This window comes from Montipora foliosa, chromosome 5 (genome assembly GCF_036669935.1).
Source record: "Montipora foliosa isolate CH-2021 chromosome 5, ASM3666993v2, whole genome shotgun sequence".
Classification (NCBI taxonomy): domain Eukaryota; kingdom Metazoa; phylum Cnidaria; class Anthozoa; order Scleractinia; family Acroporidae; genus Montipora; species Montipora foliosa.
Genome location: NC_090873.1, coordinates 30654419 through 30673623, shown reverse-complemented (window position 1 = coordinate 30673623; position 19205 = coordinate 30654419). Strand labels below are relative to the sequence as shown.

The 19205-nt window shown below is 39.4% G+C and overlaps 1 protein-coding gene across 4 annotated transcripts in view; it reads right to left on the bottom strand.

Moving 5' to 3' along the window:
- The window catches only part of LOC138003111 (neuronal pentraxin-2-like), a 66135-nt gene that overhangs the window by 32433 nt on the left and 14497 nt on the right, over positions 1–19205 (bottom strand). For 3 of the 4 annotated variants that reach the window (XM_068849059.1, XM_068849062.1, XM_068849063.1), the window contains exons 2-3: positions 12378–12595; positions 4422–4639 (exon numbers count right to left, since the gene is read on the bottom strand). In XM_068849059.1, the coding sequence (XP_068705160.1) occupies positions 4422–4517 (96 nt within the window). In that variant the 5' untranslated portion in view covers positions 4518–4639; positions 12378–12595. Of the gene's footprint in view, positions 1–4421; positions 4640–12377; positions 12596–16068; positions 16180–19205 lie in introns of those variants that run through there. The other variant, XM_068849061.1, reaches the window with a different exon arrangement.

Below are 19205 nucleotides of genomic sequence, written 5' to 3'. Positions count from 1 at the left end.
AAGTTTAAGTCTCACAGGATGTCATCGCATATCTACCGACTATTGCCCCACTTGCTATAGACATGGCTACCGTTAATAAGGTCCTAGTACAGTCGCTCAAGATCAAGAATACTCTCAAGTTTAAAAGCATCGTTCTCGTCTTTGGCCAAGCATTGTACGCAAAGGCAAGTGATATCCAGTGGAAGCAAAGTGAGAGGCTCAAAGATATCGTGCTGAGGATGGGAGTGTAGCTTTGAATCTGGTGCCATAGCAGAAGGTTCTTTTGCAGGAGTTCTAGATGGCCGTAGATACAATCGGTGCGTTAGACTCCACAAGTTTATGTATGAAGCACTTATGAGACTAGCGTGGCAAGGATTCAGGACCTCGATAGAGGAGAATCAAAAGGAGTCCAAGAAAATCGTTGACAACTTCTTTAGTGAGACTGCCGATTTGTATGATGACATCTGTGAAGATTAGTTCCTGAAGCAGATGACCAGCACTTCTAGTGTCGATTTCATCCATCTCTTTGACAAGTACATGAAGTTTCTCGGTCACAAGAACGGCAAGCTATCCGAGTTCTAGTTATATTGCTTAGAGCTGGTAGACATTCTCCTTGGGATTTTGAGAGCATCCAGTGAAAGCAACTGAGAGCTCTATGTTTCAACAATAACTTAAAGCAAAATGATTCCATGGTGTTTTGAATACGACCACGTAAACTATGCAAGGTATTTAGCTTTTTATCTACCAGAAACGCCTCACCGCGAGAAAGAGCATCTAGAAGCTTTAGCATAGTTGAGGTCTGGTGGGTTCTCAGTACAGATTGGACCCATGAACCCCTTCGGCAGCATACCTGTCGACCAAACCTGTGAAGAAACGGTTAACAGAGACACTCAAACACCTGGTGACCCAAAGGGATTTAGCCTGAAACCTGGAGCCGTGAGCAAATATTACCTTATAGCGGAGTATCGAAGCATATTCATGCGACAGTTGAAGGAAATGCTTCACCTGGGCACCCCAACGACTTTCCAGCTCACCGATCTTCAAGGAAGTCGAATAGTATTGATAAACTCGTTACTCCTGAGAGAAGGATCTGCTTCAGGCAGAGACTTTAGGAGAAAAGGCTTATAGACTTTTAGCAAAGGACATGGGTGAGTCTGACCCTCCCAAGTTGAAGTTCCAAGACCATATAACAAAACGTAAACTTATAACATTTGGTAATCTCTCAAAAAAAGATAAGTTCAAAGTGGGATTAGTAAAGAAGTGATCATTAAATCTGATCGTGTGCTGTTTGCCCAAATGATCATCATTGCTGAGAACAGAAAGTTGAAAATGAATTAATGTACTGTGCCACCCTCTCGGACCTCTGCCTTGGGCCTTAGCTTCGACTGATGGATCGCTGCGGAAAACAAACCGTGAAAGAATCCCAAAGATCCTGAAGGATGTACCAGCAGCAGATGTAGTACCACAGCCAAGCGCGAGAATTATTGAAGGAATGGTAATGGTACAGAAGATAAGAGGTGACCAGAGAACATTTGCTCAAGTGGCTGACAATATGCTTTAAATGATTTTGCATGAAGGAACAGACAGCCAGATAGTCCGATCAAGAATTCTGAGAGAGAAAAGAGAGGACCAGACAGTGGCCATGAATACAGCAACATAAATTTGCTCGGAATTTGTTTCAAAAAGGTTTTTATATCAGGAAAACTGAATTTGAAAATCACTTCTTTTCACTTTCAAATTTCGTGGGCGCCACCAACTTGAATTAATGACGTGTTACGGTTGCCCTATTGTTCTGACACAAAGAGCTTTTGTCTAATAACAATAAGGCAACCGTAACACGTCACAATTTTTCAAGATGGCGGTGCCCGCGAAATTTGAAAACAAAAATAGGCGAGTCTAAAACTTATATAATTCGGATACAAACGCTTTCTTTGAAAACAAATTAGACTGATTTGACTGAAAAGGTTATTTCCTATTATTTGAAGATATTTTTTTGTTGAACTGGACGTTCCCTTGAAGCTTCCTGCTAACGAAGCCTCCACGGGACAAACATTTAGATAAATTACACGAACTCGTACCGCTGAGACCAGATCGGTCTTCAAAAGAAGAGCAACGAGGATCAATATAAAGCAGCCACTAAGTTGTTGGGAGCTCTCGAAGATGCGAAACATAGCCTTGTATCAAACGATGCTCAGAAAACTCAGCAAGCCCTAGAAGAAGCAACTCCAGTTCAATGCTGAGAAGTGTAAAGAATTAATTGTAGACGTCAAAGTTGCTAGAAGTGAATTTGACCCTATTGTAATTAATACAAAAGAACTTTGTCTAGTAGAACATGCTAAAATATTAGGTGTCACTATTTCAAATACACTTCAATGGAACAATCACATTAACAACACTATTAAAAAGGCATAAAACGCCCGTATTTTCTAGTACTATTACGACGAGCTAAAGTATCACCATCAGATATAATTAGATTCTATTCTACTTGTAAAAGGCCGGTACAAGAGTATTGTTCGCCCGTGTTCCATAATGCTATTCCAGAATATCTATATAATGATTTAGAACATGTACAAAAGAGGGCGCTCTCAATTATTTCACCTGGAAACAGTTACAACAAGAATCTAGAGCTATTTAACATGAGTTCCTTATATGATAGAAGAACTGAACTCTATAGAAAATTTTTCATTATATCATTGCAAATTCATTTACTGCCTCGGAAGAACATTCATAAGTACAATCTAAGACATGCATAAGCGCAATTTTGCGCTACCTCATATGAGTACCAACAGGTAAAGAATACTTTAATACCAGCTATGATCAAGTCTCACGTTTAAATATAGATATTTTAATTAGTCTATAACATAGATTTTTTTATTACATGTTTTATCACATGTTTAGAAGTATATATATATTTTATTCTATCTTATTACATGTTAGTTCATATTTATTATAGTTAATATTTATTCATAGTTGTTATTATTTACGCAATTCAGCTGCAATATAAATTATTTCTGATAAACTCTGTGAAACTATAAACTTAATATCCAAGATGGTGGATCCAAGATGGCGGACGGATATTAATTAATTACGACATAAATTCCAGTATTTGTAACAATGGAATCTGACCAAATTATTGGTTGCAAGTCGATTCTGCGAAATCAGTCAATAAAAAGATATTGTTTAGCAGTTATTGTTTCTTTTCTGCAAATTCAGAAGAAATGAGTGGCTTCACTTGGTCACGTGATAATTAACAATTATTGGATTCGGTTTTCGCATGATAGCAATAATTATAAAGGCCAAAGTTTGTGCTGGTTAGGGTATTAGGTGACGTCACTTCTGCATGCATAAAACTATTGTCTGTAGGTATGACGTCAATTCTACATGTCTAAAATCTATTGTCTGTAGGTATGACGTAAGAGAAAAAGAGCAAGCAAGAATTAGCTATGTGCTTATAGCCAATCAAAATCGAGCTGGTGACACCAATGTATAGTAATACCTGTTAAGCTACTCATTAAGCACCTCTATCATACATATATAGTATTAAACTAGAGTAATTGCAGTTTTCAAATATGTATGGTAACATTAATACCCCTGAGTGGTTCCAAAATGTCATTTTGGGGGTTTTGGCCCATGGATTATTATCGTCCGTTTTCCTTGTGGTGGCCCCACTTGTGTCTTTAATGAAAAAAAAATCCCGGACCAAGTCGCCAGATTGAGAGGTCAAGGCATAACAGCTGCCATTATTACTGGCCCAGAAAGTACTGCCGGTGAACTGAAAGATATCCGACTCGGTCGGTGCAAGGTGCAGAGAATCTGTTGAATTCTTACGGAAATGTTTTTCGAAAGCTCAAGCTTTTAATCAAAACTTTTCTTATCGACGAAAGTCATCACTAGAATGAGAGTATTGCGAAATGGTAAGGAAGCATGAAGAAAATTATGGACTGAACCCATCATAAACTTGAGTAATTTTATAATAGTTTATTTGTGGACAAAAGCCTTAAAATAGACTTGCTCCAAATCGCCCTCTCGTAACTCTCAGACTGAATGCTTTACTTGTTTAAAGATCTATGCATTTCACAACTTTTCAATGCAGTGTTTACTTAATAATTGTATTTTTTTGTACTTTGAAAGTCTAGCAAACTCCATGACCCATAAAATAGAGTATGTCAATCAATTTTCCCGCGTGAATTTATAATTATGATTCAAATCCCTGCAGGTGAAACAAGTCGCCCTCTCGCGACTTCGTCGCTCGTTCGCTTTGATTTCTCAATCGAAGGGTTTCAAAAGGGCGACTTGGAGCAAGTCTAAAGTCAGTAGTGACTTTCGATCAAGCCTGCTTGTTCGCTTTTCACTATAATATCATTTACTTCTCCTTAATACTTATAATGCTTAGCAACACTGTAAAAAACCATGTAAATAAATCGACTGGTTGTACTTTTTACCTCAGCATCTTGGTAATAAGTGGTATCTTTCTTGACTTTGAAACAATCAGGACAAGTGGATCGGTTACCGTTATTCAGCTGGCATTCACTCGGCATTTTGTTCAGTGCTGTTTTATAGTTGAATGAGAAACACCTTTCGTCTCGCAAACATTTTGCACTACACTCCAAGTCGGACGTTACTTGGTAGGAAGCGATGACGTTATTGTCTAGCACATAGCCTGAAATTCATTAAAAGGCTTCACATTAGATAATGGCTGGTTGAAAAAAAAATGAATGGGTAGATAGAGGGAGGGGTGGATGAATGGATGGATGAATGCCGACTAGGCCCCAGTTGTTCGAAGGGTGGATAGTAAGCGCTATCCACTGGATAAATCACTATCCACTGGATAACTCAAATGGGTTTCAGGATCGCCTTTCTCGGGTGAATTTTCGAAAGATGACGTTCACATTCGGCGAAGTTATGAGGACATCCCTAATTAATTGGATGCTGGTGTTTTTAAGGTGAGAACCTCCCTGGTTTGGCGTCAGTTCCAGCTTGAACAAGACGAGGTCAAAAGCCGGCGGCTGGGTGCATACGATATAGCGATATAGCTGCTACTATTTTTGAAAAAAAGAAAAATATAGCAAATGAGAGGCTGACTGAGGCTCCTTAAGAAGTCCAAGCAGTAGCAATGAAAATATCCCTTTCATTTTCAAACAAAGACTATGACAAATAAGAGGCTGCCAATTTCTGCTTCTCACTTAAGTCCACAATACCATCGGCAGCAGTAAGATACCCCAGAGTCTCTGCTGCCAGGTTAGCAATGGTGTTATCATCCACAAAAGGAAAATTCTTGAATTCTTGGAGTGCTGCAGCATTACGCATTAACAGTTGAACTTGAATTGTGCAACGAAGGCGTGCTACCTTGAATGCACTTACTATATTGCGGAAATGATCGCTGGACTTCTCTTGAAAAAAGTTCAGTCCTGGCTGGATACATGCTTTAGCCTGATCAAGAGAAAATGAGGGGACAGAGAAGGGGGGGTCTCGGTCCAGCCCTTGGGATATGTCATGTCCACGAAAGTTATTTTTAGACGAGACGTCCGCATGCAGGCCAACCTCGGTCCGATGTTTGAAAGAAAATATATATTCATCAGCCTTCCACGTGCGCCATCATTTTCTCTTTTCACTAAGGACCTGAGAGCGAAGCAAGACTGCATGCGGACGTCTCGGAAGACAGACTTCCCCTAGAACAAAGATTTCTGCTCGTCTAAAAATAACTTTCGTGGACATAACATATCCCGGCCAACGCCTTGAGCCTCCCTCTCTGTCCCCTCATGTTCTCTTGGCCTGATCAATCAATCTAGCTTGGAGGGCAGCATTGCCATTGTCAATTTCTCTGGCAACAGCCAAGGTGCAAGGTTAGTGGCCTACACCAACTGCTTGAGCAACAACTGAAAAATCTTCATAGCATGAAAATATCATGGGGCCGTCACCTTCAAGGCTATATGTTGACTTAGCAAAGTGAATACCAGCATCAACAATAGCGGCAAGCTCTAAGCGGAGATCTTGAAGGTCTTGAGGATTCCCAAAGATATCCAACAGATTTTAACAGAAATATTGGACGGCAGTCTTTGGGCAAGGTCAACCCCCTTCATTGGCTTTGCAAGGATCTCAAGGCTTGAAATCCTCCTGGACATGACGCACTACAGTAGCAAGTGCTTCGCCAGGTAGGGCAGTCCCATCAAATATAACCCACACTTCTTTAACTTCCTGAAGCTCAGCCTTGACTTTTTTCTTGTTCCCTTGCCAACACAGAAGGAATAATGTCTTTCATGTGTGTACTTGCAGTAAGACTATGGGCATACTTCTCAAAAAGAGGGCGCAAAACATATCTATCTTGGAAATTGGTATGCCGGCCTTAGGGAGTGTCTCAACTACTTCAAAACGCATGACTCGCACATCTGTTGGTAAAGTAGCCCTACTCTCTTGCCTTTGCAGACATCGCTCGATACTTTGCCTTTGGCTTGTCCCTCATGATATTGGCGATGCCATTCAAGTGTTTTCGGGACTGCACATATTTCTGTATGGTGCTCTTCTTCACAGCAACGATTTCGTGACATGCATCTCATCTTAGCTGCCCTTTGACGCAAGCGAAGTGATGATCTGGATATTCCTTGATTCGGTCTTTAACCGAAGTTTTGGTCATTGGATTTGACATCCTACTTGCCTTGTACTTGCCTCATGTTCTAGCAACTTTACCTTCTCTCGAAATGGAAGCCCTTCCAGGTTCCGTCATCTCTGCACCATTTTCTCTAGCAGTTTGAATAAGGTCTTCGCTTTCTTGTATGGCTTCCGCCATTTTGCTTCCGCAATACAGGAAGCTATTATATATTCGGAATATTAACACAGGATACCCACCGAGACATCCATATATGGAAGATACACCACAAAACATCCAACGAGACATCCATATATGGAAGATACACCATAAAACACCCAATTACAAATTGAAAATCGTGCTTATAGCAAGATTTTTCGTTCGGTGTTTGATTTGAAATGGCAAAATATATCAAAAATTGTCATTTTGGTAAAAGTTCTAACAAGAATTTTGGTTGTAAAAACTTTGGTTATAAAAGTTAACGCTATAAAATCGACATTTCGATGTCGACGTGATATTAATAAGACATTAATTTTGGTAAAAGTTGCTCGGAAAATTGAAAATGTTGGTCAGAATTGAAAAAGTTGCTCAAACGTTGCTGGGCAGAATCTATCTATGCCCTCTGAAAGGAAAGGATCTTTTTTTTCGTTCTCCAACGGGATCAGGCAAATCACTGTGTTTTGAGATTGCCCCATTTATTTTCGAGGCAACAACGGTAGGGAACGTTGAAAAGAAATCAAATATATCAGTCCATGGGCCATTGTAAGTTCGCAGTATCAATCCGGGGAAGAAAATATGAAATATATCTGATGAAAGCTTATGTGAAAGATTTTCCAAATTCGCTTGATAGCAATCGTAAAATAGTAGCTTTAGAAAGGAGGCTGACAATAAGAAAATTATTTTAAATACATTCTTTGTTTACAAAAGCAAATATATCAGCATATTTAACAATTAACAGCATTTCAAGTCTAGACATTTCTTTCGTTAAAAGCCAAAATACATCATTTGAATTTGACAGAAAACCTAATTGAGGCCATGAGGCGTGGGAAAACATCGACCGATTAGAGGAAACCCTTTCTGCATCGGGAAAATCCCATCGAGTAAATGGGATTGTTGTCCAAGCCAGGCATTTTGGTCCGAGTCTTCCTCCATGCACCACCTGGAATTGTGCAAGTGAGGACAAGAAAAAGAAGCAATGATCCTTCAGTCGTCCCTCCCTACAATGCTGGTGATCGCTGCGGTCCTCGCGCGAGAGCATTCGTCGAGGTAACAGCTGAAGAGATCTTGGCAAAGGCAAGAAAGAAGAATTTGCTTTGGATCTTACTGCAACTAGGTGCAAAAGAGAAGAAAAAAGCGAGTGGATGGACAGGATTTAATATTTGTGACCGTAACGAAGTTTAAGTCTCACAGGATGTCATCGCATATCTACCGACTATTGCCCCACTTGCTATAGACATGGCTACCGTTAATAAGGTCCTAGTACAGTCGCTCAAGATCAAGAATACTCTCAAGTTTAAAAGCATCGTTCTCGTCTTTGGCCAAGCATTGTACGCAAAGGCAAGTGATATCCAGTGGAAGCAAAGTGAGAGGCTCAAAGATATCGTGCTGAGGATGGGAGTGTAGCTTTGAATCTGGTGCCATAGCAGAAGGTTCTTTTGCAGGAGTTCTAGATGGCCGTAGATACAATCGGTGCGTTAGACTCCACAAGTTTATGTATGAAGCACTTATGAGACTAGCGTGGCAAGGATTCAGGACCTCGATAGAGGAGAATCAAAAGGAGTCCAAGAAAATCGTTGACAACTTCTTTAGTGAGACTGCCGATTTGTATGATGACATCTGTGAAGATTAGTTCCTGAAGCAGATGACCAGCACTTCTAGTGTCGATTTCATCCATCTCTTTGACAAGTACATGAAGTTTCTCGGTCACAAGAACGGCAAGCTATCCGAGTTCTAGTTATATTGCTTAGAGCTGGTAGACATTCTCCTTGGGATTTTGAGAGCATCCAGTGAAAGCAACTGAGAGCTCTATGTTTCAACAATAACTTAAAGCAAAATGATTCCATGGTGTTTTGAATACGACCACGTAAACTATGCAAGGTATTTAGCTTTTTATCTACCAGAAACGCCTCACCGCGAGAAAGAGCATCTAGAAGCTTTAGCATAGTTGAGGTCTGGTGGGTTCTCAGTACAGATTGGACCCATGAACCCCTTCGGCAGCATACCTGTCGACCAAACCTGTGAAGAAACGGTTAACAGAGACACTCAAACACCTGGTGACCCAAAGGGATTTAGCCTGAAACCTGGAGCCGTGAGCAAATATTACCTTATAGCGGAGTATCGAAGCATATTCATGCGACAGTTGAAGGAAATGCTTCACCTGGGCACCCCAACGACTTTCCAGCTCACCGATCTTCAAGGAAGTCGAATAGTATTGATAAACTCGTTACTCCTGAGAGAAGGATCTGCTTCAGGCAGAGACTTTAGGAGAAAAGGCTTATAGACTTTTAGCAAAGGACATGGGTGAGTCTGACCCTCCCAAGTTGAAGTTCCAAGACCATATAACAAAACGTAAACTTATAACATTTGGTAATCTCTCAAAAAAAGATAAGTTCAAAGTGGGATTAGTAAAGAAGTGATCATTAAATCTGATCGTGTGCTGTTTGCCCAAATGATCATCATTGCTGAGAACAGAAAGTTGAAAATGAATTAATGTACTGTGCCACCCTCTCGGACCTCTGCCTTGGGCCTTAGCTTCGACTGATGGATCGCTGCGGAAAACAAACCGTGAAAGAATCCCAAAGATCCTGAAGGATGTACCAGCAGCAGATGTAGTACCACAGCCAAGCGCGAGAATTATTGAAGGAATGGTAATGGTACAGAAGATAAGAGGTGACCAGAGAACATTTGCTCAAGTGGCTGACAATATGCTTTAAATGATTTTGCATGAAGGAACAGACAGCCAGATAGTCCGATCAAGAATTCTGAGAGAGAAAAGAGAGGACCAGACAGTGGCCATGAATACAGCAACATAAATTTGCTCGGAATTTGTTTCAAAAAGGTTTTTATATCAGGAAAACTGAATTTGAAAATCACTTCTTTTCACTTTCAAATTTCGTGGGCGCCACCAACTTGAATTAATGACGTGTTACGGTTGCCCTATTGTTCTGACACAAAGAGCTTTTGTCTAATAACAATAAGGCAACCGTAACACGTCACAATTTTTCAAGATGGCGGTGCCCGCGAAATTTGAAAACAAAAATAGGCGAGTCTAAAACTTATATAATTCGGATACAAACGCTTTCTTTGAAAACAAATTAGACTGATTTGACTGAAAAGGTTATTTCCTATTATTTGAAGATATTTTTTGTTGAACTGGACGTTCCCTTGAAGCTTCCTGCTAACGAAGCCTCCACGGGACAAACATTTAGATAAATTACACGAACTCGTACCGCTGAGACCAGATCGGTCTTCAAAAGAAGAGCAACGAGGATCAATATAAAGCAGCCACTAAGTTGTTGGGAGCTCTCGAAGATGCGAAACATAGCCTTGTATCAAACGATGCTCAGAAAACTCAGCAAGCCCTAGAAGAAGCAACTCCAGTTCAATGCTGAGAAGTGTAAAGAATTAATTGTAGACGTCAAAGTTGCTAGAAGTGAATTTGACCCTATTGTAATTAATACAAAAGAACTTTGTCTAGTAGAACATGCTAAAATATTAGGTGTCACTATTTCAAATACACTTCAATGGAACAATCACATTAACAACACTATTAAAAAGGCATAAAACGCCCGTATTTTCTAGTACTATTACGACGAGCTAAAGTATCACCATCAGATATAATTAGATTCTATTCTACTTGTAAAAGGCCGGTACAAGAGTATTGTTCGCCCGTGTTCCATAATGCTATTCCAGAATATCTATATAATGATTTAGAACATGTACAAAAGAGGGCGCTCTCAATTATTTCACCTGGAAACAGTTACAACAAGAATCTAGAGCTATTTAACATGAGTTCCTTATATGATAGAAGAACTGAACTCTATAGAAAATTTTTCATTATATCATTGCAAATTCATTTACTGCCTCGGAAGAACATTCATAAGTACAATCTAAGACATGCATAAGCGCAATTTTGCGCTACCTCATATGAGTACCAACAGGTAAAGAATACTTTAATACCAGCTATGATCAAGTCTCACGTTTAAATATAGATATTTTAATTAGTCTATAACATAGATTTTTTTATTACATGTTTTATCACATGTTTAGAAGTATATATATATTTTTATTCTATCTTATTACATGTTAGTTCATATTTATTATAGTTAATATTTATTCATAGTTGTTATTATTTACGCAATTCAGCTGCAATATAAATTATTTCTGATAAACTCTGTGAAACTATAAACTTAATATCCAAGATGGTGGATCCAAGATGGCGGACGGATATTAATTAATTACGACATAAATTCCAGTATTTGTAACAATGGAATCTGACCAAATTATTGGTTGCAAGTCGATTCTGCGAAATCAGTCAATAAAAAGATATTGTTTAGCAGTTATTGTTTCTTTTCTGCAAATTCAGAAGAAATGAGTGGCTTCACTTGGTCACGTGATAATTAACAATTATTGGATTCGGTTTTCGCATGATAGCAATAATTATAAAGGCCAAAGTTTGTGCTGGTTAGGGTATTAGGTGACGTCACTTCTGCATGCATAAAACTATTGTCTGTAGGTATGACGTCAATTCTACATGTCTAAAATCTATTGTCTGTAGGTATGACGTAAGAGAAAAAGAGCAAGCAAGAATTAGCTATGTGCTTATAGCCAATCAAAATCGAGCTGGTGACACCAATGTATAGTAATACCTGTTAAGCTACTCATTAAGCACCTCTATCATACATATATAGTATTAAACTAGAGTAATTGCAGTTTTCAAATATGTATGGTAACATTAATACCCCTGAGTGGTTCCAAAATGTCATTTTGGGGGGTTTTGGCCCATGGATTATTATCGTCCGTTTTCCTTGTGGTGGCCCCACTTGTGTCTTTAATGAAAAAAAAATCCCGGACCAAGTCGCCAGATTGAGAGGTCAAGGCATAACAGCTGCCATTATTACTGGCCCAGAAAGTACTGCCGGTGAACTGAAAGATATCCGACTCGGTCGGTGCAAGGTGCAGAGAATCTGTTGAATTCTTACGGAAATGTTTTTCGAAAGCTCAAGCTTTTAATCAAAACTTTTCTTATCGACGAAAGTCATCACTAGAATGAGAGTATTGCGAAATGGTAAGGAAGCATGAAGAAAATTATGGACTGAACCCATCATAAACTTGAGTAATTTTATAATAGTTTATTTGTGGACAAAAGCCTTAAAATAGACTTGCTCCAAATCGCCCTCTCGTAACTCTCAGACTGAATGCTTTACTTGTTTAAAGATCTATGCATTTCACAACTTTTCAATGCAGTGTTTACTTAATAATTGTATTTTTTTGTACTTTGAAAGTCTAGCAAACTCCATGACCCATAAAATAGAGTATGTCAATCAATTTTCCCGCGTGAATTTATAATTATGATTCAAATCCCTGCAGGTGAAACAAGTCGCCCTCTCGCGACTTCGTCGCTCGTTCGCTTTGATTTCTCAATCGAAGGGTTTCAAAAGGGCGACTTGGAGCAAGTCTAAAGTCAGTAGTGACTTTCGATCAAGCCTGCTTGTTCGCTTTTCACTATAATATCATTTACTTCTCCTTAATACTTATAATGCTTAGCAACACTGTAAAAAACCATGTAAATAAATCGACTGGTTGTACTTTTTACCTCAGCATCTTGGTAATAAGTGGTATCTTTCTTGACTTTGAAACAATCAGGACAAGTGGATCGGTTACCGTTATTCAGCTGGCATTCACTCGGCATTTTGTTCAGTGCTGTTTTATAGTTGAATGAGAAACACCTTTCGTCTCGCAAACATTTTGCACTACACTCCAAGTCGGACGTTACTTGGTAGGAAGCGATGACGTTATTGTCTAGCACATAGCCTGAAATTCATTAAAAGGCTTCACATTAGATAATGGCTGGTTGAAAAAAAAATGAATGGGTAGATAGAGGGAGGGGTGGATGAATGGATGGATGAATGCCGACTAGGCCCCAGTTGTTCGAAGGGTGGATAGTAAGCGCTATCCACTGGATAAATCACTATCCACTGGATAACTCAAATGGGTTTGCTGGTGCTTATTCGCTGGATATTGAATTACCCAGTGGAAAGCGTCATCCACCTTTAGAACAAGCGAAGCCTGAAGACTTGCTGAATGGTAACGTGCGTGGAAGGGAGATATTTTGCACTCGTTCTTACTCGTTTTGTCTTGTGTCGCACTTTTTATATCTCACTATAGAAAATTGCCAGATCTCGAGTACAATTTAGAATAAAAACGATTTCAAGTGATATTTTGAAAGTTCTCAAAACTGTACGAGTCATTAGGTCTGTTCCAAACGTCGTGCTACTGCCGTGCCGAACTCAAATGAAATTGTTATTTCGATTTAAGCATGGCAGTAGCACGCCGTTTGAAACCATTAAGCGCGGCACGGCTGACTTAGGTTCAGCACGACTACTTAGCACGGCAGGACTTGCCGTGCCGCACGGCAGTAGCACGACTTGGTTTCAAACGGCGTGCTATTGTTGCACCGAACTCAATTCATAAATTAATCTAATGGACTTTGCATTATTTGCATACTATTATGCTGGATGGATGGTTTATTTTGTCTTTTGAATTTGGCACGACTGTATTAGGTTCGACGTTTTAAACCGCTGCCGTGCCATCGTCGTGCCACTGCCAAGCCAAATTCATTTGAGTTCGGCACGGCAGTAGCACGACGTTTGGAACAGGCCAAAATAAGTCTGGAAATTTTTCCCGGGTGTTTTTGTCGTAATAATATCTTAACAAGTGCTTGAAGTAATGGGTGACATATTACAGTCAAGTTACCTGCGCAGTAAAAGTTGCGAACTTGTTTTAAATTTTTCAAATATATAAAAATATTTGAGAAATTTAAAACGAGCTTTAAATTACACGAGAAATTGTGCAACCATTTTGTCTATGGCACATTCAGCAAGTTTCACGGGGAAGGATCTATCAACATAAATTGTGTTCAGATATGAAAAACTCTCATCCAGTCCTTAGTGCTCTCGTCAAAACTACAGCCGGCCATTTTTTTTGTTTAGATTTTGCAACTGGCAAGCGCGTTTTTTTTTTTTAAATATTAATGTATAGATTTAGCCGAGCGTAAAAGTGGAGGTTCCCTTTCTACCCCAGAAAGCAATATAGTGTATATGTAGACAATTATGCTTCTGCATAAAGTACGAAATTAATCGTCATTACTGTATGTTGTAGTTTTCCATCGAAAACCTGAGGCGTGGATTATCGAACTCACACGTTTATTAGCGAAGCAACTCAACTCAACAAATAAAATCACTTTTCTTTTTCTAACGTGGTGGCCTGGGTACTACCAACTCGACAACCGCAGGCCGGAACTGGAAAGAAAGCAATGTCACGACACTGTATACAGTTTACAGTGATGATACACCTCTGAGCTGATAGCAGTAAACAAACAAGCCTTGCAAACAATCAACAACAATTTTAATCTACGACTAAAACTGAAATTACATGCACAGTTATCTCTTTCACAACATTTCCCGCCTGACTGATAATCTTTACACCTTCTCTCTTCAACTAACGTACTGCAATCCAATATAATTTTTTACGGCGTCGAGAGTTCAGTTATAATGTCTGACGAAATAGACAATGATGACAAGAAAACTCGCCAATGATGTCTGCTGTAAGCTTGAATGGTGACGTAGTGTGTGACAGTTGAAATATGCCAGAATCTCTGCAACACGGAATTACAAACGTTTTCAGGCCTTCCTCGTTTCTTTTAGCGAGTTTTACAAATTTGTGAGGCAGCGAGGTACCAGTGCATTAAGAAGTGCTGAATTCTGATTGGCTATTAGAATTCTAGTCAATGGAGTTAATGTGTTTTCCATCCATATGAGCGTAGCTTGATGTTGTGTTTCTTTAGAAGTATTCACATTACTGCTGAGAAAATCAACACCAAGAAACTAAAAACATTATTTTCGAGACCCACTATTTTCTTGGAAGAAAACGTATCACACAGCAGTATAGAGATTCAAATTTCTCGAGCACTTTCAACCTGCCATTTACACTGGTTTAACTCAAGCATGCGCAATTAGACCGGAACCCACGTTTTCTGGGAAAATGAAGTCCATTATCCCGGAGTCTTTCCGGGCGCTCACCCGCTGACCAAAAAAACTGAGGACTCTGGGTAGGAGATTGAGAAAGGATTTGAAAAAAGTACTTTTGACAAGCGGTTTTCCATGCTAAACTGATACATAACAGTTACCGTACATGACAATTTAGCCCAATTTTTTTCTCATTTTTACCGTATGATCGAAGACACGAATAGGTCGAAAATAGTTAGGTTTTCCTGCAAATTTCACCCCAGAAATTACACTAAAAGTTTCTTGACAGCAATGATACTGTTAACACGTCTGTGTGCATAGAGTCTTCTGTGCGTATTTGTTAGGTTTGAGGGGGCTGGGGTAATGTGTAGATTTCTCTGGTGCACACAGGAGAACATTTAATTAATAACCTGCAATGGCGTCAAAAGTCATTGTAACGCGAATGGCGTTTTAGTGCATCTTTAAACAAAATATTTATATACCCTTATGCATGGAGCTCAAGAATGGAACGTCAATTGGATAAACAAGATAGGCGGTGAAAAATGAATATGTGGAATCTTTAAAGCGACGAGTAATGGTCTTCGACAACAATTTCATTTTTCGCCGTTGGATATCAAGTGAGCTTTGTTTCTAATATTTTTACTAACTTGGTAATATATACAACTCTGAAATCAAATGGCAAATTTTTGTGGAATTAACAAACATTGAAGGAATCGAATGCCTTGAATGCATCACAGTGTTTAATGAAGTCGCATCTAAGTTGTCTTGCAATTTACATTTATTTTGTATTCAACTCTGCACAGTGTTAAGGTAAAAAAAAAATGGAAATGTAACGCAAGCTTCTAAAAATGCACCTTATCTCGAAAACGAGAACGGTGAACCCCCATTTTTTTTTTTTTTTTCTTTTTTTTTGCCTTTTTGACAAAAGTAGATCATTACCTTTCTGCTTGGCAAGTTTTAAAAAGTCTGTACGTGGGAACATTTTGGGCGGGAACGTCCTTAAATATCATCAGAGAGGACACCGATATCGATTACTGAATGAAGGCCACCAAATAAAAAAAATCAAATGAATTGAAACGCGTTTCATTGCATGTTACTCAGCAATTGTTTTGTAGCTCCAAAGGGGACGAAATGCAACTGGGATTGTGGCCCTGTTGTCGTCTCCTGCTACGTATCCATTTGTCTAGTACTTTATTCCGATGAATCTGACCGGATAACCTGAGCTTAAACTTATAACTACTGTCTATGTTGTTAAGTTACCTTCAAAAGCTTGAAATTGGGCAGATCGTTCTGTGGGACCTCTGTTCATGGCCGAATCCGCAAAAAGAAAGAAAGCGGCGATCAAAAAGGATATTGCAAACCATATGCACGAGATGGCAAAACTGGCGCCTTTCATTGTTTCACACGAGTAATATTCTTGTGACAATGCAATTTCCGTTCGAAATCTTCGTAAATTCCCTCGCCAAAAGAACGGACAGAGGAGCTGCTAAGCGCTGTCTAAGTTTTGTACCAGTCCTTTTTTGATTGAAAAATCCCACCTGCATGGCTCGAATAAATACGCATGTTATATTCGGGGAAGGAAGCGGATAAATGGATCTCAGTCACTTATTATTCCTTCCATTTTTTCCCGAGTTATTAATTACTCATTACTGAAATTTTGTTCGTTATTCATTTTTTCCGTATTCGCTGTTCTTTACGGAAACTACAAAATTCTTTATCCGACTGTTCGAACGCCAAATATTCCTTGCTCGTTTTGGAGTGATTTCCGTACAGGTCCCTACTTCATTATGCATGCAGAATAAATTAATTACTCATTCGCGCTATTGTTTTGTAGAACAATACGTATACCCAAGGGAAACGAATATATACATGGGTAATTTGTACTTACGGGATGAATAAAAACGGATCTCATTTTTTCCCTTCCTCCCTCTCTCTCTTCTTTCCCTTCATCGCCCACACCGTTACTCGTTTTTGTCCCAGCTTTCCCCTTTCTATCTCTTAGTCTTGTTCTTATTTCCAGATCCCGCTCGGCTTTTCTTGCCATTTTATCCCATGATATGTCACTCGCAGCTTGCCTTGAACTCCGACCCACTGTAAACCTCTGGATTTCTTGTCCCTGTTCTTTGCCACGGAGCTAACATGTCAAGTTGCTAAGTCACACCTTGAAAATGATATTTATTTTGAATTCTGGCTGACTATTTACATAACAATAATACGTAATTATATACACGTGCCGCGCCAAGCACCTACAATCGAACTTACACTTGTAGGCTACCGTTAAGAGATCCCTGTTTTACTCCTAACCCATCCCTTTAATTACGACTAAAGGCACTGTTTAGGCTTAAGGTTAGTCCATGTGATAGTTTTAGGTTTTCCAGTGTTGCTGTGAACTGTGACCTGCTTTTCTTCATGCCCCGTGCGTGCGGCACACTTATAAGTTCATTGCGTGGAAGAGTATACCACGCTTAAAGTCTGATTGGTACATCTTTCATGGGAAACTTTCATGCACGAGTTCATTGCAATTAAAATCGTTTCATATTTCCCTTCTTTTGAAGCAAACTTGTGTCTTCGTAATAATCAAGATGGCTACCGAAGTAAAAGGGTCACAGCAATGGGAGATTTGATCATTTGGAAATTGTCCCTGCTTTATAGCCTTTCCAGAGTTGTGCATAGAGTGGTGCAAAGAAAACAATTTACTTTCGTCTTGTGTCCAAAACCTGTGTGAAAAGGCAGTCAGTTGGCAAAGACAAAGTGCCGCATCGGGAGATGGATCTGTTTCGTGATGCTCAAGAAGAAACTGCAATGGATAGCCTTCAATCCGCCAGAACACATGTTAATTTTCTGACCGTAAACTTTCCTTGAAAAAATATTAGCCCTAGCTACTTGTGGCCGGAAAGTTTACAACTGCCTACAAGACAAGGGCTAACATCATCACACCGCAGTTAACCATCGCCTAAACTTTGTCGACCCAGACAAACGAGCCCACAGCAGAGCATTGAAAAGACATGATGGGGAGTGAAACGAAGTATGCCTCGTACGGGAACATCCATGGATCTCTACCAAAGCTATTTACTTGGAAGTATCATTGAGCGTATTGCCGATCTCTACTGAAAGAGCGATAAATCGAAAAATCCCTCTAAATGCACCGTTCGTGATCCTAAATACAGGAAAGGAAGAAAATATACACTTTGCAGTGTCTCGGCGAATTTTTAAGCAGACAGGAAGAACAATTTCACGATGAAAAGAGCAGGTAGCCATTAAATTTCTTATGACAGTACTTTTATTTGGTTTGTTTGTTATTTTTGCGAATCTGAACCCTATTACAACGATTGCTTGAAACTCCACTTGTTACGCTTATTCTAAAACTGAAAAATGAAAAGTGCCGAAATTGCAGGAAAAACTGTTCGATTTTCCGTATTTCGGACAGAAGTTCGACCGACTTTTTTTAAGTCCATATAGACTTAGAAAAAAAAAAAAAAGAAAGAACAAAGCGCCACAGTCCCAAAGGACGCCTATTGTTATCGCTATTGTTTCCTTGAAACAAAGGAGTGTATGCATAATCAAGTAGGGACCTGTGCGGAAATCTTGCCCTCGTTTTTTTTTTTTTAATTAAGCCGTTATTCATTATTCATTCTTCCCTTTCCAACCCCAATATTCTATTTTTCCAATGAATTGGGGAAGTAAATATTTATAGCACTTGATATTTAACCATTCCAGGCGGTTCGCGGCTCTGAATCGAAACAGGTCCATTTCGATCTCTAGAATCTTTGAAAGTTTCAGTTATCAGTATAATAGGCGCAAACTGCAACCAGGTCGACGATCACACATGGTTGGATGTTTCTCTGCTTTGAAGAATAATGAAGACAACTTCAAGACTACTTGGCGCCACCATTATTAAACCCCAAGATGTTGACGACACCGCCGGTCGTTGGTGATTGTCTTAGAATTATCCAACACAATTGCCAGTGTGGTTGGTTCACCAAACATTTTCCGACAAGGCAGAGTTTTTCAAAGAAAACTGCTTTCTTTTTTAATGCCCTTTCAAGCAGTAGCAAACTGGCGTTTGGCTTGTTCGATGAATACGTTTTCATAATCATTGCACATTATAGAATAAATATTAATAATCAGTTCCTTGTTCCCCCGGGACAAGATCCAGACTTTTGGCAAAAAAAGCGGACTTGACGTTAGGAAAGGTTCATCAACGCCTTACTTTGGAAGCCAGCCACAGTATCCCTACCCTCCTTCTTTAAACCTCAAACTTCCGAGGAATGGTCACAATCACCCCTGATGAAAACACAAATTTAACATCACTTCTCCATTGGTCCGTCCTTCAACGCCCGAATCTGAACTAGTACTCGTACGCGTTAATGTCACAAATTAGGAGCTGTAGCAGGTCG